At 44.5% G+C, this 22,841-nt stretch overlaps 1 protein-coding gene across 1 annotated transcript in view; it reads right to left on the bottom strand.

The window, feature by feature from the left end:
• Positions 1–15,522, bottom strand: part of LOC137868731 (matrix metalloproteinase-17-like) — a 34,738-nt gene extending 19,216 nt beyond the window's left edge. The window contains exon 1 of the mRNA XM_068705629.1: positions 15,038–15,522. Coding sequence (XP_068561730.1) covers positions 15,038–15,124 — 87 coding nt within the window. The 5' untranslated portion in view covers positions 15,125–15,522. The remainder of the gene's footprint in view (positions 1–15,037) is intronic.
• Positions 15,523–22,841: the final 7,319 nt, after the last annotated feature.

The raw sequence follows: 22,841 nt of genomic DNA, 5'->3' as shown, positions 1-22,841 counted from the left end.
CTCTCTCTCTCTCTCTCTCTCTCTCTCTGTCTCTCTCTCTCTCCGTGGGCGGTCATGTGGAGCGGCACCGAGCCAAAGCCCACAAACACAGGGATTGAATAACGCCTGCCCAGTGTGTGTGTGTGTGTGTGTGTGTGTGTGTGTGTGTCCCGCTGTGGAATTCATCCCGTACACCACAATGAATACCAAATATGCAAAGTCCCACGCGTACAGATGTGCATACAAACACATAGATTAGACACACGTGTGACAGATCTGTCACATGAGCGGGGGGGGGGGGGGGACCTCAGCCGAGAATCATCTGAACTTGAAGTGTTCGTCCGACAGAGGGGGGGGGGGGGGGGAATATGTGTGAGCCCACTTTTTATGTGCCGCAGTCAAAATAAATCCAGCGAATGTCTTATTTATAGGTTTATTGGCTCGTGTTGCATTCGTTTGAAGTTATGACGGATGGTTTCTCTGTCGGCTCCCGAGTTAAAAAAAAATAAAAAAGCTGCAGGAATATATATATATATACACGAGTGTATTTATGGGTCTCGTATGCAATTTATAGGCCCGTTGGTTTAGCTGTGGTGCCAGAGCATGACAACACACACTGAGCACTGGTGGCAACTGGTCTGAACAAAGACACACACACACACACACACACACACACACACACACACACACACACACACACACACAGACACAGACACAGACACACACACTACCCACAAGTCTTCACCCATGCTGGATTTCCCTGCCCCTTAAAGCCCATAACATCTTCATAAGAAACATAAATGGCTCTGTTGGCAGAGACATGATGTTTTTTTAGTAACTGTTGAGAAGTTATTAAAATAGGAACCAGGAAGTCCAGTTTGGTTTTATCAGCAGCCAAGACACGAGACAACAGGGGGAAGGGAATTTATCTGTACAATAAACCTTCCACTACAAAAATCTAAATAAGGCGGCAGCTTATAAAACATGTTTTCTGTGTAAAAACTACAACTGACCCGTCTTTTTAAATGGTCACGCCTCCGGTCTCATCTGGAGTGAACAGCTGACGGCCCCGTTGGTTTGTCTGAACATGACGTAACGCGGTACTCGCCGTTGGGACACCGAGTCGCTCTCTCTGCAGCCGAGTTCTCTGGCTTCACTGCGGTTGTCGGATTATTCCTTGTTGACCTTCCGTAAAATTACATTTTCAGTTAATGAAAGTGACGTCGCCACAGTAGTGCAGTTTCTTAATCAAGTAGTACATTTCAGATATGAATCTATTTGTTTGTTTCATTTATTCAAATATGTATTCATGCATTTGTAGAGGCACTTGGAGCAGTCCAGTAGCACAATAAAACTGAAAGGCTGAGCTGTACGGATTGATACTAGGTTGACGGGCGAACGGCATAACTAAGCTGTAGATATGATAACAACGAGAGCCTCACTCTCCATTAACATAAACGGCCCTTGCTGTGTGTGAAGTCAAACTTGGGCCTCTGGTGTGAAAGGTCCTCTTGAGGCAGGATTTAAACATTTCTAGAATGTTACACGGTGGCAGCAACAATTTGCTGATCCGTGGCCCGAGCTTTCACGGCAAACAGTAGCGCTCGCACAAACGCTACGCAGTATTTGCCCCGAAAGTAATCCACCTGGAATTAGCACGTATTTGCTGAATGCATCGAACTGGCAAAAAGCTGGAGCAGATTTACATTTTTTAGCTCCGTGATCTTGAGGTTCTCTCTCCTCTCTCTCTCTCTCTCTCTCTCTCTCTCTCTCTCTCTCTCTCTCTCTCTCTGCACTCAGAGATATTGGCTGAATGCAGCCCAACATTTCGACTGCGTGTTACCTCTTGCATGCTAGTGCGCCCCGACAGAAACACAAAACACCTCCTTACCTGTCAAACTAACTTCTCATCCCTACAAGGCTTTCAAACTTGCAGGAGCTGCTTCATTCTACAGCACGCAAAAAAAAAAAAAAAAACCTTCACCCCTCCCGATCCCCCCCCCCCAAAAAAAAAGTCAAAGAAAAACAAGGAAGCCAGCTTTTCACAGCTGTAAGAAAAACACACACACACTACTTGGTGACGGGCAGTTTTTTTGTGACACCGCTGAAGCGTTATCTGACAAAAGAGGAGTACCAGAACAAAAGAAGAGGTAGGATGTTGGTGTGTGTGTGTGTGTGTGTCTCTGTTTGCTGCACCTGCAGAAAGACGGGAGCTGTCTGGATATGTGCCGCTTCATTAGGAAGCGAGGCTGAGAGAGGGAGCCGTGCCGGACCTACAGCAAATAAATCCAAGAAACAGACAGCCGCGGATCAGCTGACTCCTCCGCAGCCGAAAGCTGCAGCGGTTGAGCTTCATAACGCAACAAAGTCACACTTCAAGGCTGAAGAACGGGAAGTTAAATTGAACAAAACGAGGCCCGGAGGGAGTTCGCTATACGCTCTTGCTATCCGACACGGCTGTAGCCCGAAAATGAGGTCAAAAGGTCAAAACTCTGGCAATACTTTCTGGCCTGGGAATGAAATTGGGCCGCTGCGACACAAACACACGCCCTCCCGGATTGACACTGACAGGTTCTCCATGTGTGTATGCACGTGCGATGCGAACGAAGCAATTTATTTCCCCCGGCCTATCAGTTACTCTTCAATGCCTTCATTCCCGATGCAGCTCTCCCTCCATGCTGGATGCCGGGGAGGGGGGGGAGGGGGGTAGTGGTGCTTATGTGGGTGTTTTCAACTCACCTCCTGTGGATAAAGCTGTGATGCTATATGGTAATAAGATGTTTGGGGAGCACATTGCGCACTCCAGCTGCAGCGCTCTGTGTGAAACTTTACACCAGGATAAATCCTGTCAGTGGTAAGGAGATGAATCCAAGTGGCGAACATGTTACACCCATGACAGGTATGGAGGTCCGGAATGATTCCAGGTCAATAACTGTTGTTATTTACAATGTGTGCAGAGGGTGAAGCGGCACTAAAAAAAAAAAAAAAAAAAAGTGCACAGCTGCAAAAAATATGGCACGATATTGAAAATCCCTGACAGGAACTAAAGCATTCTGCGTAGTAAACAATAGAGAAAACAATACCAGGAATCACACAAAAGATCCATGCAATATGACGAAGCCATATCACATTCAAACATCATGATACGGCAACGTTAACGGCCAATCATCTTGAAGGATCACCCCCGCTGATTCTCGCCACGGGAAGCGAACAAAACATCTGTAAACTGCTGCCAAACTGTAACAATCAAGAAGTACCGAATCAACCCAAGCAAAGACGACCAAACCAATCAGTCAATAACCACGATGCATGCATAAGGAAGCACATAATAACATATATAACTGATCAGTTCCCCATCATCTCCTTATCTAGCCAAATCATCATAAAACAGAGATGTAGGCTGGGTCCCGTGTTCATGAGACAAAGATGGGTAAAGCCAGATAAAAGGAGAGAGAGAGAGAGAGAGAGAGAGAGAGAGAGAGAGAGAGAGAGAGCCCAGACAGTACTGGAATATAAGGAATATGTTTTTATCATGCCGACAAAATCCGATAAGACCACTGGGGAGAACCACAGAGGTCCGAGAAGTGTTTAACAGAGTTTGTGGAGCTACAGGATTTTTAGTTTAGCTCAGCAGTAAACTTCAAACAATGGAGCAGCCTTTAAGCGAGCCGGTTATAAAGGAGCGTCTGGTTGAAACTGCAGCGATGTAAAAAAAAAAAAAAAAAAAAAAAAAAAATGCACCTTCATTCTAATTTTACAAGCATTAAAAATGCATTGAACGTTGCAACGAGACCCACTTTAATACAAACAATAGCTTCTAGCGTACAGCGCAACACATAACTTTGGAAGCGGCGGTCGATGGAGCAATCGGTCGGCTGAAAGAAAAACAATTCAACTTTTGATTTGGTTTTAGTAGTTTCTATTTTTTTTTAAACAGGCCAACATTCACAGGTCCGGGTCCGTCAGATGAAAGTATTCGGAGCTTCTGTTTATCATCGTTAAAGATGATTAAAGACTAAATCCCTCGTTCGGACTAAACACCTGAGGCTCTTGAAGTTGCAATGAGCATAAATCCTTTTTTTTGGGGAGGGATTTTGGACACATCACAGTCAGTGTAATTGGATGAAAACTACATTGCGATGATGAAATAGTCATTAGAGCGCAGCCCTATAGTCTTGAATGGTTTGATCAGTCAGTTGGATCACATTATGTGTCCGTATTAGTGAATGTGGGTGTAAAAGCGAGACGGGGGGGGGGGGGGGGGGGGGGCTGTGAAAATCTGAGAGTTTGTTTTGCGTCTGCATCTTTCAATAAATGGCGGCATCAAAAAAAACATAAAATCAATACGCAGTCGTAGCCTGTGTTAAATGCTCGGATTTACTGTGTAAAGTCAGGGGAGTCATTCGAACAGACAGTTGACAGAAGTCTATTTCTAATATATAACGTGTGAACCTCTGAGGTTGCGTATAATTCACGGTGCTGGAAGTAAGACACTAGAAATAAAGACGACGTGTCCGGGTTGCGTTTGAGGTTGCGTGCGTGGGGGAAGTCAGCAGACTCTCCAACACTGTGAATATTTAAATAGACTAAACAAATGTGCGCTGCTTTGACACTTGCTCCAGGGTTCTCCGCTTGGCGTCAACTCCTCCTCCAGCTCCAGGTTGGAAAATATGAATGTTGCTCGTAATGCTGAAATATTAGATCTTTGCGTGACCCAGTTTGTATTTACCGCATGGCTCTCATCCAGCTCTGTTTTCCCATTCAATTTGTAAAAAAAAAATAAAAAATCCCAAAAATGTGTCCTTTTGGATCGCTGGAAAATCAAAAATGACAGCTCAGACTCAGCCGGGAAGGGAAAAAAAACCGTCTGGAGTTGGCTTTAATTTGAATTCAGTCAAGAACCCATCGGTGTGAGAAACAGGAGCCGTCTGAAGAGTCTGAGCGGCTTCGGTCCGACTATTTTAAAAATGTCAACAAAAAGGAAAAAAAACGGTGACGTGTTAATTTATCTGAATAGTTTATATTGTAAGCTCAATCAGACCACATTCATAACATCCACGCACGGACTGTCTGTGAGGACAATGAAAGAGTGAAGTGTGTGGATCACTTAGAGTTGCATCAAATGAAGGCGTCTTCCTCGCGGTATTAAAACACACGGACAGACCGAGGAGAGCGGCCCGGCGCTCGCGAACCTCTTTGAATTCAAATTGAGCAGTTTTCTGCACCGATGCACCGATCAATCAAAACAGAATCACAACAGAGAATCTATTATTATTATTTTTTCTTTCCCCGCACCCACTCTTTAGAAATACGCAACCGAGAGTACTCCGGTTCTGAGACGGGTCCAAGAAACTCGACGAGCGTCCAAATTAATGCGATGACTGAAACACGGCTCAGCCAAGTCCGTTCAAATGATGCCAGCATGTACGGCACTCTGGGACCACGACCAGTCAATTCAGCGTAATATCACACTGAACTGATGATTGGGGTTGTAAGCGTATTGAAATGGACAGTTATCACACTGTGTACATTTACTGATCGATGGTGTAAAACCGAACAAGCTCAAAGTGGAATCTATGCAGCTTGTGCGATGCGTTTCTGCCGGGTCTCCAGCTCCAGTGAGCTTCTGTTCTTCAGTCGTGATCCTCAGCTTTAATGTCATTTCTGTAATATTTGCGTGGAGGTTACAGTCTGATCACTAAATAACTCGTTGGTTTGTGGGTGGGAGGTATGTAATTAGTTTAATTGTCACTTAAGGAAAGGCATTCTGAGAAATAACTCTTTTTTTGTTTGTCTCCCAAGGGCTGGAGAGAGAAGAATAAAAAGAAAAAAAGCCACGGCAAATACCTAATTAGGCAATGAATAATTGCTGAGTTAATGGCCACCTCAAGATACAATCTTGAATGTTACAGTCACTCTCCAAATTAATGGGGCTGCGTATTGTGCGGTGGGACAAAAGTGATTCTGCTCCAAATAGCAAAGTCAGATTTTTATGCCTTGATGCTCATTGCATCCGAGCGTTTATCATAATTCTAATAGACGGCAGGGTTTCTGCCAGGTTGTTGGGCCCAGCGTGTGTCTTTTGTTCATTTTTTTTGGGGGGGGGGGGGGGAAGGGGGGGTGAAGCTTGTGACTAAAATAAGAAAAGCTGGTCCACCTTAAAAAAGGTCAGACCACCTCAGTCAAGTGTGAGCCGATGTTGTTGTTTACTTCAGGCTAACCCAGCGGGCGAAACACGGAAAGTTTGGCATGGGCATTTAGGGGTTTAGGTGTTTAACACATTTTAGTGTACAAACACGTCTTAAAAACACATAACGCCCCGGGCCGGTACTGAGCCCGGCGGGGAGCCAGCTTGGCTTGCACCACACTGGCGGGAAACCCTGCAACACGTTACTCACTAGGGTTGGAAACTGAAAACTCCGTTCCAAAACTCAGCTTCTTGGTTCATAAACGACTCCACGTTTCCACTCTTTCTGGACTGGAAAACGCTGCCTGAAGTGATACATTGTGGGTTTCTTTTGTCTATGCATGGGAAGATTAATAAGTTCCGACTGCCAGCTCAAATAGATTGTTTTAGGCATGTCCAGATTGTATCCAGATTAAAGTCCTCACTGCAACAAAAAAAAAAAAAAGAACTTTTTGCAAATCAGATCCTAACCGACCCGACCGCTCAAATCAGATTTCAAAGAAGCACTGCTCGGAATCCACGCAGCTAATAGCAGAGTGAGGACAGCAGTCTGTGGAGCTGCACTCTGTATTCTGCGGCTTCTCCCTCGTGATGTACACAAGCCTCCTCGGACAAACTCAGCGGCTGCACTGCGACTTGTCAGCGCAGTTGCTCGATGGCGAACGCTTCGTACGTCTCCAGCGTGAAGCGGCGTAGTTACAGCAACCCATGCAGACAGGTCGGTGATGTCGGGACACGCGTATCTAAATCACTTACTAATAACAGCGTGGACAGTCGGTCTTAAAGATCTGGTTTGGGAAACCAATCATCATCTGAGCATGTATTCAACTTTGGGTAAAAACGCTGCACACACCACTGTTACTTTTTACCCGGCCATCCAATCATAGCGGAGGAGGGGCCGGACAAATACCCGCCGGATGTCAGGGTGTGAAATACCCGGTGACAGTCGGGGGGGGGTCCCGTCGTCTTCTCATTGCCGTCCTGGTAGCCAAGAACAGGACGGCCAATGTCCTGTTTCTACCCAAGTTCTCGCAGAAGGCGCTGGATCAAATCTGTCTGACGTATTTTGCACAAAACAATGTCCAGTATCCATCGGACCGGTCTACCTCCCGCAATGCAGAGTGCCGGAGCGGCACGGCCTATGGTCAGAACAACGGTGGTCAAAAAAAAAAAAGAAAACGAGCAAAAGCACATTTTCTACAATTTCGTGTTCATCGCTAAATTCACATCCGGAAAGGTTTGAGGCGATATATATCAACTGTGTACATTTCTAATATTATAAGTTGTATGAAAATTGCTCACAGATCGGCTGCAGAGAGGCAGGCGGGTGGCGATGGAAGAGGCGAGGGAAAGGGCAATTGTGAATATGAATGGTGTAAAGGTTGTATTAAATATCAAAACAAACCCCAGTCCTATCACTCACAGACGCCCAGCGCCTGCCAGCTGTGCAATTTATCGGTCTTTCTGTCTCCTTCCTTTCTACATTTCACTCAGATAAACATACAAATGTGCCTTCATTTCGAGAGCCTACAGTACTGGAATTCAATTCCAAAGCACACATGAAGGGCTCACTCAGCAAGTGCTTATCTTTTCCTATTTCCCCCCTTTTTCTTTTCTTTTCTTTTCTCATTTTTTTTTGCACAAACCGTCCCTCACTTTGATATGAAATAAACTAGAAGTCAGCAGTGCCCATCACCCCTGTGCCAATGGCAGCGATATAAATCAGTATGCATCTTGCTCTGGAGAAGCAACAGCATACAAACACACACACACACACACACACACACACACACACATGCAGCATTTACCACAATTCTGCCAGTTTCAGATGGCAAACTTCAGAGGAGCTCTGTTGTTGCTTTGGGGCTTCCTCCAGTTCAGTTGGCGAGCTTCTGGATTATTTTAACTTTAACATGCAAGCAGCGCAACTCCAGAAACCACCGTAATTACAAGACTCGGTCAGTCCTTTGAATAGCTCCGGCAACCAAGACCTTGATCGGTGACATGACTAGAAGGGAGGGGGGGGGGGGGGGGGGGGGGGGGGGGGAGGGGGGGGAATAGGTCACTTAAAATAGGACAACCACATGGAGTTGATTTGGGGTTTTCAACATGGGGAGCCTGAGAGAGAGAGAAAGAGAGAGAGAGAGAGAGAGAGACAGCTTGCTTTGAACCCACAGTAACAGTAAGTCATGAAACTAGTAAGAGCCAAGGGGGGGGGGGGGGGAATCACATGCAGCTGAGGAAACCAGCTCAACCGCTCACGCCGTCCGGTCCATTACTTCTGTAAACTACTCTGACATTTGCCTGTGCCAAAAAAACTCTTTGTGCAAACAAAAGCAAGAAATATGCACACGCGTTATTGTTGATTTATAAAGTGGTGCAAACGCGTGGTTCTGTGTCATAAATCTCCCTCGTTGTGAGAGCTGGGCGTACCTGCGGAGGCCTGATTTCCTCTCGCCGTAGATGGATGTACAGGCCCTCAATCGCCCGTTCGCATATCAAATACCCACTCTCACAACAATTTCACAATTTCACAGAATTGCTCAGTCGTCAATCGGCACCGGAGTAGCAACGCGGCGACTACTTGTGACGCCCATAGAGAAGGGCCCTTTCTTCCTAGTCTTGACCTTTAAAATCATCATGTTTTGATGAGCGCAGGTGGCAGGTAAGGCGCAAACAGGTGGGTGAGTTCAGTCCAATGAGGCAGAGAAAAGGAAAATATTTTAGTGGAAATTGGATCTTACAGAGAACACTTCTCAGAACCACATCTGTCAGTCAATCTGGCGCCAATTAAGGGATTTTGTTTGAGAAAACTTGCACAAAAAAAAAAAGACAAAATATCGCCAACATTTAAATTAAAGAAAAACTCTTAATGTGATTAAAGCAACAATTTGGGTAAATGAGTATGCGTTCATCTATAAGCGAGCGGTTTGTGCAGCGTTTGTTGGCCGCGGATGCTTTACACTGCTCGACGACCTTCTTCTTCACCTCATTAAATCCCTGCAGCCATCTGAAGTCAGCAGGACAGGAATATGTGATAAATCTGCAGCCCTCCGAATGTGCCGCAGTGTCATTACACTCGAGCGTTTACTTTGATTTAATCGCACGCAAACGACACCGGGCCGCTACTAAATAATCCCCACGTCTCTCGCAACTCTGTAGTCCGACCTGTTTATGCAGCAGACTCCCGATCAATTCTGAGTGGCGCTTTACTATTTATTAACTTTGTAACAACTTGTGGCCTAAGCTCTACTGTGTCACATCAAGTAGGATATGATGTGGCCCTTTAAAAAGGTGTGAGATAGCTAGTGTACCTCACACATTATGACTGGAAGAGCCTCAGAGTGATGCCATCAACCGAACTATTTCGACATTCATTCATATCCTTTTTAGCATATTGTACAGGTCCTTTATACTCCTGGTTTCTGACATTTACCAAAATAAATACCTTTGCTCCGTGACTTCAGGCCTCAAACTGCTACACCTGAATTGAAAGCTACGAGTATGTGGCCAAAAGTCTTTACGATCATATCGTACTCGTGAGCCATACGTAAAGATTGGCTAAATAAAGTTCTTAATTCATGATGTCAAACTTTATCCGGGGGATCCGTCGTGAGTTGTCGTTATCTGAACGCTCCCAAGCCGCCGCGCTACAGCGGCAGCCAATGAGGTGTCAGGGCTCTAGAGACCCTTGTTGAATTGGTTTCTGAGGAAATCACAGACTCCTGGGTAACACTGACAGTCTGCTCAGAAACTTGCACGTCTTGGAGAACTTTAACGCTTTAACAAGGCTGAGGTGACGGATCGGATAGGAGCAGACTGAGGGACTGGCTTTTTTTTTTTTTTCCTTCTTTTTCTCCGAGAAGCCGGGAATGCGCCGGGCGTGTATTACACGCTGAACATTCGCTCGCTGTCAATCTCGGTGGAGAAACGCGCTCCCTCCTCCTGCAACGCTCAAAGTCCTCTCCCGCAAGACATTGTTCCTGAAATAATCTCCTCGCCCTGAATTTCCGAGTCCCAAGATGCATCTCTGCAGACGGAAGGTCACACGGCGCGATGGAAGTGGGACAGCGGTGCCGAAAGTATCCTCGTGATCCAGGATGAGAGAGTAATAACAGATTTACATGCAAACCAGCATCCAGAGTGGTTCTCTTATATCTGGTGTGGCTCAATATTCCTGCACATCTCATCACCCACATAGCTAGCGCCAAGAAATCAATGGAGCTACCTTATAGGTGTAATATTCATAAATCAAAAGGCCACACATCTCATGTTCTTTGGCTGAAACATCCTCTTCATTTAGCACATGCTTTTCAGTGTTTGTCATTTAGTGAAATGAAGGGATGCGACGCTGGAGAAGTGTACACACATTTTAGGCAAAGACGGTGCTAATGAGGATACTGTTGGCGGCCAGAGAAATGGGGCTTGGAAATGAAATTATTTCCCCATTATACCCCTTCAGAACAAAAACTGAATTATTAAAATGTACATTTTCCGTCTCGCTTTCCACACTAGAAAATTCCTGAACCTTTGTCGGGTGAGGGGATTAATGGTAATTGTAGAGTGGGGGATTCAAAACAGAGCAGAGAGGAAGTGGATACTCTTATGCTTGAAGCTCCGTTTTTTTTTTTTTATTATTTTGGTGCTGAAAAGCTCGTTGTTACGGTTCTCTGAAGAAGACCGATGACCTAATTACCCCAACCTATAATGAGTGTCAGTGAGCCGTATCTACAGTCTTTTCAGCAACCTTGCAATTTTTAAAACCACTCAAAATAACCCAAAAGGATTTTTGTTTTTTTATCAGAAAAGCCGCTCCAAATGGAGGAGTTTTGGGTTGGAATGATCACAAAAAGGATCCTAGTGGGACTATTTCTAATCCCCAGATATTCCGAAAAACAATTGTTCTTGGTTTTTGATTGGTTTTTTTGTTTTGTTTTTAGAACTTTTTAATATGATATTTAGCAGGGAGGGAGTGGGAGTGGCGGAGACACGGGAGCAGAAAGAGGGAGGGGCCTACCGCTCCAGGGGAATTGATGCCAGATGGTGTTCTCATTGAAGAAATTAAAACGGCAAAACGAGAGTGAGAAATGGACCGGCGGGGGTCGAGGCTGCCCATCCAGGCGCTCTGTGGATCATTGGTCCGTGGTTCTTTTAATGGAGAAAAATTCCACTGGTTGCCGGATGCACAGTTATTCCGGTAATTTATCAGCCGCTAATCCGTTCAGCTCACTCTCGCTCATCATAAAAAAAAAAGAAAAAAAGAAAAAAAAAGGAGCAGCCCTGAGAGTCCAGGTGAATGGCTCCTCCGGGAAGCTCAGTGGTTCTGTTTTGAGTGAAGGAAAATGTTCCTCGCGAGGAACATAACACGACGAAAACATATTACAGCACACGTCGTAGTTGTTATGACTCGGGGGTCCCTCAAGTGCTGAAATGGCAAATCAGCTCTACGCGGCGATACATCAACCTGGATAGAAGCAGCATTATGAAATGAATCTCCGATCTGTGCGGCGGTTCGGTTACTTAAAGGAGTCGGCGTGTTGGTTGTTATGGAGACACACACCGCACATAAGATTTCACAATCACAAGTGATGGAGCGTCGTAGCAACGGAGTGTGATGGGGACCGGGTGGGAGCACGGATTTAAAACCAGAGGATTGTTATGTGGTGAGATGGTTGTTTTTTGGGGGCGTTTCAAGTCCTGGGTGGATGGCAGTTAGGATCAGACACACACACACACACACACACACACACACACACACACACACACACACACACACACACACGTATCCACAGTAGAGAGAGAATGATGTGTGCAATCATCTGATCACATCTGTACTTTACAGCCCTTGCAGCGGCGCAGAATGATGCTCTCCGCGTGTCCCGCTGCACCCCCAGGGACAAGAAATCAGTCACCGGCCAAGCAATCATCATCGGAGCTGTCCGCACCGATACTCTCTCTCCGTCTCTCCCGATGAACCCGGAGCTGCAGTTGGGATTATATTGTCTGGATAAAAGTGCCCTCGCTGTCGGTGATCAAACTCCGTCAATCGATGAATAAAGCGGGAACACTTTATCTATCGCGTAACTGATGGCAGGGTGTGTCTTAATGACATGATTCCCTTTGATCAGGGTTCCAACCCTCCACACATGCCGTCCCCTCTTTTGTTCTTAGTGCAGAAGTTACTTACAACTACAAACTTTTGTTCCCCGCTGCCCTTCGTCTCCAAAAAGTGGGGGGAGTCGCATGCGGCCTCTAAACCATAGGAGGACACACACACACACACACACACACACACACACACACACACACACACACACACACACACCCTCCCTGGAGCTTCTGCAGAGACATCTTCCTCCTGCGTCTTCTCTTGAGGACAGAAGAAAGAGTCTATGTTCCAACTATTTAGAAAATAGAGATTTTGGTTTGGGTATCACTTTTTAAAAAATGCAATATGAGATTCTCAAATCCTACGCTTCAGGGATTTTAGGAGATGGTATAGATGTGTTGTTTTTAAGTAATTTTCTGTACCTGTTAAATTGACATCCAAACGTGAGAAGTGATTGTTTTGAAAGGGTTTCCTCTGCAGAAGTGTGCTGGAAAAAGAGGCTCAACATCCAGGAAAGTGTCACTTTTGCCGCGTGAACCCTCGTGACTTCCGCCAAGAGTCATATTTAGTGCCTCTGAGTCCATCGAACAAGCACAGGCCTGTGTCCATCACTGGACCGGCAGCGTTGCTTTGCATTTACCGGCACGTGAAGAAGCGGGACGGAGCGTCCGAGACGTCACGACGGGTGCGACGGCACAAAGACTGCAGTCCTCTGGACTGAGTGCATCATATCAGCTCTATAGAAAACGTGAGAAAGCTTCCACTGTGAGTGCTGTTGTTCTCTGCCACGGCAAGTGGTAGACAATCAATGTGTCTGTTGTGTGTCGTAGTTCACCCGTTTTTCCCAGAAAAGAAAAAAAATAAGAACAACGTGTGCGCAAGAATTACAGTACAAAACTGTTATCTTCACCCAGAACGACGTGTCAACTAAAGTGCATTCCTTCATGACTGCTCTTCACAACCTCTCTGTATTCTTTAGTAAACAAAAAGACAACAGTGGCCAATAATGATCATGACATTTAGAAAGAAATCAGAGGTAACCTGACAGATAAACAAAGCGAGGAAAGCATTTTTCATCGGTAGAAAATTTGTTGATTCTGCCAATATTTTTTTTTTTTTCTTATGAGTTCCTAAATGTCGAGATGAAGCTGCAGACTATGGCTGCTGCTCAGAGTATGGAATCATGTTGCAACTGTAAATCAGAATGATACAGGAAGTCCACGGGTAGAAGGGGGGGGGGGGGGGCTATGCTCGTGATGTAACAGCGGTCTTCGGTTGTTTGCGGCCGAAAAGCTACACAGCGAGGAGGAAGAAGTGTGTGTGCAGGTCGTATAATGAAAACCCTGCCAGGTGTGGCCGAACTGACCTTTTTGGAAAAACCAGGTGGACAAAAAACATGGATTCAGAGCGAACGGTGCAACGGACCGGGACCACGTGTCAAGGTTGTCGGCATCCACCGCCGCTAGGAGGAAACGTGGGTAATGTGAGCTTAACGGGATTATTGTGTACAAACATGTGTAGCCTACACACTACCGGTTTAAGTTGATGTTCGATGGCCATGCAATCTCAAGCAAATACTTGAGCGGGGGAAAAAAACAAACAAGTAAATAAATGGAAAGGCATCTATTTCAGTGCTTTCTGTTCTAGTCTCCGTAAAGAAAAAGAACTTAAATCCTCCAGAGTGGGCTTGAGGAAGAAGTGCTGAAAGAGAGTCAGAAGTTTGGATGCGCAGCAACACAAAGTGACGCTGCCCCAAAGAGTGAAAATTGTAGTAAAATGCAACTCCAGTGGGGGAGGAAATCACAAAAAAAAAAAATAAATAAATAAAATAATTATTATCAGCTTCTTAAAGACAAGAACTACAACTTTTTTTCAAAAGGAATTTTGTATAATCTCATATTTTATGTACATCATATACTGTATCTGGATAAGAATACACAATGGGTCCATTTGCACCTCAGTCCTGACTGTATGCTGTGGGACAGTGATGATGATGATGATGATGATGATGATTACAGTCTGTGTAGCTTCCTCGATTACTAAAGCAAAACATAGGCCTAAATAAAAACATAGATTATATATATATATATATTCACTGTTAATATTTGGGGTGATCTGTCATGAGTGAATAGCCTCACATCAATGGTGTTTCCGTGGCTTCCTGGATCTACTGCTCCACCAGACTACAGTATGGGATCCTCTCATTGGAAACACAGCAATCGGTTCCAAGTCGTTCATATGTATGAGTGAGAACAGCCCTGATTAAATGATTCCTGGTGGATTCGTTCCGTCCCATTGAGCTCCAGGTATCTCATTAGTACAGGATCCTGTGAAAGAGGTCGATATCTAACGCCAGAGCTCATCTTCCTCACATACTTTTTTATTTATTATAGGTGAACACATCGATTTTTTTTTTTTATTTTATTTATTATTTTTGATTTTTTTGGAATGGGGGTTGATTCCTGAGCAGGTAAACAAAGTTTCCTATATAGACGTTTAGATTTTATTTTTTTGTCTTCATCTTGCAGTGCGTACCGCCACTCTGCCTCGTGCGTTGAACTGCAGAACGGTGTTAAAATTCAGAGCAAGTCTTCGGAGAAGACAGCGCTCTGTTCTGGTGGTTCGAGAGGTAGCCCGAGTAGGGGAAGGAGTGTGCGTGTGTGTGTGCGCGTGTGTGTGTGTGGTGGGGGGGGGGGGGGGGGGGGGGGGGGGTATGATCGAACCCCCCCCCCATAAGTAGATAGAAAAGATAGAAAACTTACCACCCCGGTGTCCAGCTGCTCGGTAGTCTGGGACGGAGCCGCTCCGGTCAGCGGTAAAAACCACAACATCTGCACCAACAGCAGCATCTTCCGGTGAAATATTCCTCATCCACTTGTGAAGTAACCGGAGAGAATTCACGGTGCCCTATGACAGGCGGATCCTGCAGGGCTCGGACACAGACCCCGACAGACGCATCCACGGGGGAGGGGGGGGGGGGGAGGTAAATCACACCACGCAGACACTTGCGTAAAAACGTTGTCCGTCTACCTCACTGTTGAGCGCAAACACATGAAACACATTAAAAAAGCTGCGCCGGTGACACTTGAGACCATTTAGAGCAGTTGTATGGCTCCGCGAAACTCCACTCGTAAACTAACGCACGTGAAGTGTTCGGAGTCAGAGACGGACGGCGGTTTTTTGTTTTTTGTTCTTGCCTTATCTCAAGTCCATCAGAGGCGATACATCCCCGGAGCGAGAAGCGCGAGCTCTGGCTCTCTCCTGTCTTGTGGCGTCTCGAGCGCTGGGGAAATGAAAGCAGCTGCGCGCGGCTGTGCAGAGATCAATCTCAAAGTCAGCCACAATAACCTTTTACGCTTCCGGACGAAATGCTCAAAATAAAATCCACGCTGATGGACTTGAGACATTTAAAGTAATAAAGTGCACGGGCGCACTTTGGGTCCCTTGATCTAAATATATATATATATATCCGTCTGATGACGTTTCCAAGCATTATTAATGCTGAAATGATTTATAGGAATAATTCATTGTATTTCAGAGCTGTTGCATTTATGTAAGTGGGATTTATGTCAAACATTTGCTAATTGCAGTAGTAAGAATACAAGCATTTGGTGCTCGCAGTTTTAGTATTACTGTACTTTGTTTGTTTGTTCTCAATACAAACCATTTGAAAACACAACTCCGGGCTGTACTAACTTGTGATAAACTTGTGTGTGATGATTTAAACGACTTTCAACGTGTTTAAACCAAAGGATACAACTCATGAAGTAGACACATTCAAATAAAACATTTGAGATGAATTGAATTGTTGAGAGATTATTAAGGGAATGTGATAATAACTGGTCGGAGTTTCACACAGGTTTGGGTATACCAGCCACTCCAAACCTGTGAGCTTGTGCTTTTATTTTGAAGTTCAGTTTTCAAACTTCCAGTCGCTTACAGTGTGTTACTTTGGGATTTTTTTTTTTAATTTTATTTACACAGCTGGGAGAGAATTTGAATTGGGCTTGGTGGCTTTTTAGTTAATCGCTTTAGCTTTTATTCATGAGTCATCAAAACGATACAGTTAATAAGATGATTAAAGTCCGGCCATGTTGTTGCAGTAGTAATGTTATGTAAAATAATACTGGGAAAATAGATACATGAATATACATCAGCGATTAATAACTGCTTCTACTGCTGACTAATAATATTAGTATCATAATAATAACAACATTTTATTTTTGAGTTTTTGCTCAGTGGTGTGTCCTGTTGCTTGGATAGCACAGGTGAAATACAACATCATCAAATCCTCATTTAAAATAAATGAATTTAAAAAGGAAGCCTGCTGTCAATTAAAGCCGGGAGTACTTGAACAACAAGCAATTATATAGTATTTTCTCAGTTTGAAACTAAGAGCATCGCGGTAGCGTAATGACAAGCACGATCCTTCAAATTCAATCTCCAAAAAAATGGCAATTATCCACCCTCAGTGAAATGTCCTCAAGCCACGCTCCTACAACCCCTTATTAGATGTAGCAGTGCTGACCTGTAAACGACCCTCAGACCTCCCCTGTGGACGTTGCATGTAAAAAAAAAAAAAAAAAATGTCCACTTGGAATTTTAAGCAGTAGAAGACGATTGTAAAGCACCGTTGAGGATCGCCATTGACTGCCGCCACACCGTCAAGGTGAATTATCCAGCTCGAACCATAATGCGGATGCACGCACACGCCTCGATGCACACCCACGTGCAGACGGCCACACGCGAGCATCTCCACCATTCTCTGTCTACTTTGACTGACAGCCTCCTTAACCTGCGGTGCACTGCCTCTAATGATTCACGGCTCTCCTTTATGGCACCACGAGCCTCATGACTCGCCTGCAAAAGAAATGCATAATGAGTGCATGGACTCCAGCGCCCACATGCACAAATCAAGCTCATCCAGTTCAGCTGGGACTATTGAATGTTGCTTCTAAATTGAATTCAACATAATAACGAATGGTCGTATCCGTATTTCCCACCGGTAGGTCCAGACATGCCGGGAAGCGCCGAGTAATGCATTGACACCCAATTAAATCCATACATCAGTAAATATAGCTCTCCTCTTGATGCAGAGAAAGGGCACCTGTCTCTGATATGCAGAGGTGTTGTGCCCCTCATTACATCTTCATCATATTGTAGAAAACATAACAGATATTCTCCACAAAAACATTACAACTCCATCAGCCCACTCTTTGCTTCCCACGAGGAGAGGTTAATGAAAGTATTCGTATTTTATGATCTATTCGCTAATCTGGGAACATTCTACGATCAATCATTTGATCGGTCGGTCGATTCCGCTAAAGGCCGTACGCGCGTACACACTTTCCTTGGTTCCATTTCTTATTCAGATCCGTTACCGCAGTCGTTCATCACTTGGTCCACGGGAGAAAAGACATGAAAAATGTGTTTTCTGCTCGGCAGCGTGACGTTCTGCTGTCTCAGTGCTAGAGGGCTTCAAAACTTCTCCAGTGTACCGCCTCCGGTCCCCTGGTAGACTTGTCGCATAGCCACAATGTTATGATAATCGCGGCGGCTGAATATTGTGTCTCATACGTCTGCTGTCAGAAAGTAGCTTCAGTCAGTCTGTTTACCATTAAGAGAAGGACGAGATCATCCATTTACTCATCTCAGCCTCCTTTGCCACATGTTACCTGAAGTGCCGCAACCTTTAGAGCCTTTTCTAGACAAACGTATAGCTCATGTTCTTTGGTCAGATCATAATGTATGTAAAAATCCATTGTGTGGACGTGAGCTGAAGTGAGTTTGTTGGCCGCCATTGTAACGCACGCATTTTTAATATTCACTGTAGCATTTTGTGCCAAGTTGGCTGCAGGACCCCTTCCATTGGTGAGGATGAAATACTGTCAAATATCTGTCTGTGCCATGGAATCATGTCAGGCAGCATCAAAGAGGAGCGACGTCACTGTGTTTGTGTGGCTAGCGGGATGCTGTTTGATTATGGAGACAATCTTTGCAGTTGTTAATAACATAATTCATACTTAATGTAGTTTGCATTCACACTGTCAGCTCTACTTAATGGGCTTTCCCATTAGTCAAGTTAACATTGCGGTGTTAAAAACCAGCAGAACATTCATTAATCTCTTTGTCTTATCTACTCTGTGTGTGTGTGTGTGTGTGTGTGTGTGTGTGTGTGTGTGTGTGTGTGTGTGTGTGTTCCACATTTAGTTGGGATAAAGCATTGAATATATTTTTTTTGTCATACCTAATGCGTATTCTTTGAAACTTTTTGCATCATCAAAGTTGTAACCACCATATATCTACCATATATATTATACATATTATTACCATATGCTGTGTGCAAAGCTTGTTTCTATTTATTAACTTTATCATGCAAATGAGACCACGGTGCTGAGTGTACAGTGTCAGGGTTGGTTCTCCGGGCCTCTGTGGTGGTGGATGGGAACTTTACCCCTGGACCACCTGTTCACCCAGTAGACGGTATTTAATGAGGATTTAAAAAAATTCAAACTGGTTTGGATTTAAAGATCTCAGATTTGGCTTTCAGATATGCAGACTGTTCCAAAGATTAGAGGCTCTCTGTGATGCTTTATCACCCTTTTGAGAAATGAGAGAAACCCTCTTTTTCGGCAGATCGTGTCGGGAGAATACTGCCGTAAATGTAGCAGTTTCATAGCTGTTAACACCGCTGATAAGCTGTATCACACACACACACACACAACAACAACAACAACAAAAAGCACAGCTAGGGGACGTTCAGCGGGATCAACATGACTGCAAAACATCTTTGACCACACAGGGTCTCAGCTCAGTGTTTTTCAACTTACATGTCTTAACCCATACTTTGAGAAATCTCTAGTGAAAATGTTTCATGTCATGAGCTCTGAAGCATCTCTTTACAGGTGATTGTGCAGCAATTTATAAAGGAGGCCCTGATAGGTTTGGCCTCACTGTCGTGTATTTTTTTCCCAGAAAAAAAACAACCCACCTCTCTATTTCTAATGATAACATAGAGTAGTGTTTGATTTGGCAGATAAAACTGAAACTGACCTACGCCTTTCTTGTCCCACCTTAGAATAGAACACATGTGTCTGTAGTCCCACCTAAGAAACAGTAAGTTAACGTTATATAATGCAGCACAATGCAATATAATCCATATGCATACGACAGGATAGAGTTACTCAAGTATGTTATGAAAAATCTCCAAGTCAGTCACATATGAGTGGATCAAAGCTAATTAACAAAGAAAATATATATATTTTTTGTTTGTGTTTTATCCATGTATCTATCTATTAAAAGGTTCCTCTCACACTGATTCTCTTTTTCCACTTTTATTTTTTTCAAAAGACTACATTTTTGTCACATTTCTGAGCAAATCCTCCTGCTTGTTTTACATTCACTGCGGTGCAGCAGCACAGGAAAAAAACTCCACCTAAATCTTATATAAAAAAAAAGTCATCTTGAGTTGTTTAGAATGCAGCTTTTCCATTGTCCTCTACAGAAGGGGAACGGGGCATTAGAAGAAAAAAAAAAAGAGAATAAATAAAACTTCCATCTATTCATCCCGGCAAGAATGCATAACAGCCTGGAGAGGTCACTGGTCTATCAGGGGTTGAGAGGAATTCAGTTTTGATAAATGATAATCCAGCATCTGTCACCCTGAGGAAGTTTGAATGTGGAAAAACCTCCATTCTGCAGAGTTGGATTTTACTCTTCTTTTATATTTTACATTCAGTTAAAGTGCTTCTGCATCAATGACAGAAACAGATAAGTGCCAACAAGCACGGCGAAACACCAAAGCAGTATCTATTGATCAAGTGTATTGTTGCATCTTTTTTTAAATCTGTTATGTATTTGTATGATTTACTGTAGTCAGTGCTTGATTTTGTAGACAGAAGAACAGCTCTATACAGACAGTAAAGTGCTGCGCTCCTCTTACGATAAGGGCCTCATTTTCAAAAGCCTCTGGAGAGCTGCGTTAAACCAGGAAATTGTTCAACATGTGTTTTAATGATTAAAGTGTGTGTTTACAGTATGCGTGTTTTCCCCCAAAAACATGTTGAAGCCACATTGAGCCGCTGAAGCTGCTGTCCGTCCGTTGTCATCGTAATAATGTTGTCCTTACAGTTTGAGTATTTATACGTCCTTGTCCCCCGCAGACACCCGGGTACACGTGTCCTACACGAGGGTCATGTTTTAAAACCCCCGTTGTGGGATCAATAAAGTTTATGTCATATTTCATAAGTTGCGAACCTGTCAGGTTTTCTCATTAACCTAAAACAAAGACACTTTCATTGATGGCGGCTCCCGTCACAAAGACAAAGGACAGACCAAATTGAAGCCAATAGCAAAGTTCGATGCAGCAGTTAGTTATTCTGACAATTACTTTATTGAATTACATTTTTGGAGCTTAAATAATTGAAAGAATTCGACATTTTAAGACATTCCCTTATTCACTATTTTGCCCAGAGTTAGATGAAGAGATCGATACCACTCATATCTTTCTGGTAAATATGAAGCCAATAAACAGATCAGAACACGGTCCTGAAAAGAACTGCATTCAGTCATTTTTTCACACTTATGTTTTATGTGTTACTTGGTGACATTAGGTGGATTTTGAGAGCTTTGGACACAACCAGGCTAGCTGTTTCACCCTATTTCCAGTCTTTATGTGAAGCTGGGCCAACAGTCTCCTAGCTCCAGCTTCATATTCAACGGATGGAGGAAAGCGAACAGCACATTTCCTAAATTGTCACACTCCTCCTACTTCTATACAAGCAGATGCACAGACTACTGACATGTGAACTACACGGCAAAGGAGAACTTCAAGATATGTCAGACGACAAAAGTACCAGGACAAATCAGCATTCAAACATTAGGAGAGGAGGACATATGTGAGGCGTGTTTCTGACAGAAACAACGCTTGAATCCACAGCGCACGTTTCCTTCCCTCCTCGTCCTCTAAGGACGGCGCCTCTTACCGTCAGTGTCACAGCGGTCGACAGCGGCGTAAAGAGCCCCACACCTGCTCCCGCCGTGTTACAGTGACCGCTCTAATAGAAAACGTGCTCCGTGTTAAGAACCCGCTCGTCTCGTCGGCAGCGCCATCAGTGAGGGCCATCAATGATTTAGATCAACAGCGCTCTCCTCGCTCCTTAACAAGATCCGCAGGTGTGCTGGCACTATCATTCATCACTGAAACATGATCAATTCTCCTCCAGCTTCTCCACAGTGGCACTGCAAGCAACAGTCCTTCACGCTCTCTCTCTCTCTCTCTCTCTCTCTCTCTCTCTCTCTCTCTCTCTCTCTCTCTCTCTCCTCTCTCTCTCTCTCTCTGCGTTCCTAACAATGTGTAACGTGTGTTTCTAACATTACACTCACTGCCTCGTAAACAATTTGACTGAGAGAAGCGTAATTGATGAGCTGTAACTACAAGAAGTTTTCAACTGGGCGTGACCGGGCAATTTGCCTCCATGTGAAGTCAGGAAACATTAGGAGAGAAAGCATCTGACAAAGGTCACAGCACTAAGCATCTTAGATTGCCCTGACAACATGAAAGGTGTGTTCAGACAGACAGTGAGGTGTATTTTCACCTTGCATTATGCTTTAAGTGCATATATAATCTGGACTTTCATTAGATATATAATATTGAGGATATCTACCCTCGCTCTCACAGCACGGTAGGGCTAATCTGACCCACTAACACTGAACCGTCTGAGAAGCCGTCATTGGAAACTGTTTGGAGAAGGGCAGGAATACAAAAAAAAAAACAAAACACAACCTCCCAGGTGATTGGATGAACCATCTGTCAATCAAAATCTTGCCGAAGTCTTTTCCATCTAACAAAACCCCCTTCAGAGCCATTCTTGGCTCGTCTTTCAATGAGCAGCGTCTCCGCTAACCTCTTTGGGAGCAGCCATTGTTGTTCCTAACGAACAGTCGCCTCACCGTGTCGCATCGGACACACAGAAGAACCAGCCTGCCGTGCAAAAGTAATGAAAACACTTGGGAAAGCAGCTCCTTCCGTTGAACTGCCGCGTAACCCTGAACCGTGACAGGCAGGAATGTGCTGCAAGGCATCCAGTCTAAAGAAGTCGCAGACCGCTAGACAGTGCATCCAATCAGCGGCGAGGAAACCCATTACCCAATATGTACCTATACCTACTCCGAATTGTGTCTCACCAAATGCTGTTGTGTTCTATCTCATTCTGCTGTGATTTGCACATAGCCGGAGTGTTTTCGTGTTTTGCCGTTTTCGCCTGCGCTTCGTGGCCGCCTTAAGAGGCCTGTAACAGGGTGGTCTGAGAACTCACGTTACAGCGTGCGCCTACGTTCTCCTTTCATGACACGCATATTGATCACAGAACGCGCTTCCATTTGTTGTTAGTAGCAATAGCACGATTTCACGCCTGATTAGATCTGTGGCTACAACCCGGTTGCGGCGCAGTGTAATGAAATCTGACATCTCGGCTGAGAGAGGGCTGCTGCGCCGCAGACACCGCCGCTGTAAAAAGAGATGAATGTCGGAGGAGGTCCGGCATCTACCATCTCCTTCCTCTCTTT

Source organism: Cebidichthys violaceus, unplaced genomic scaffold (assembly GCF_023349555.1).
Source record: "Cebidichthys violaceus isolate CVI_PGR_0920_01 unplaced genomic scaffold, fCebVio1.0.p SCAF_12, whole genome shotgun sequence".
Taxonomy (NCBI): Eukaryota; Metazoa; Chordata; class Actinopteri; order Perciformes; family Stichaeidae; genus Cebidichthys; species Cebidichthys violaceus.
The sequence above is the reverse complement of the archived record's forward strand: the minus strand, read 5'-3'. Positions and strand labels throughout refer to the sequence as shown.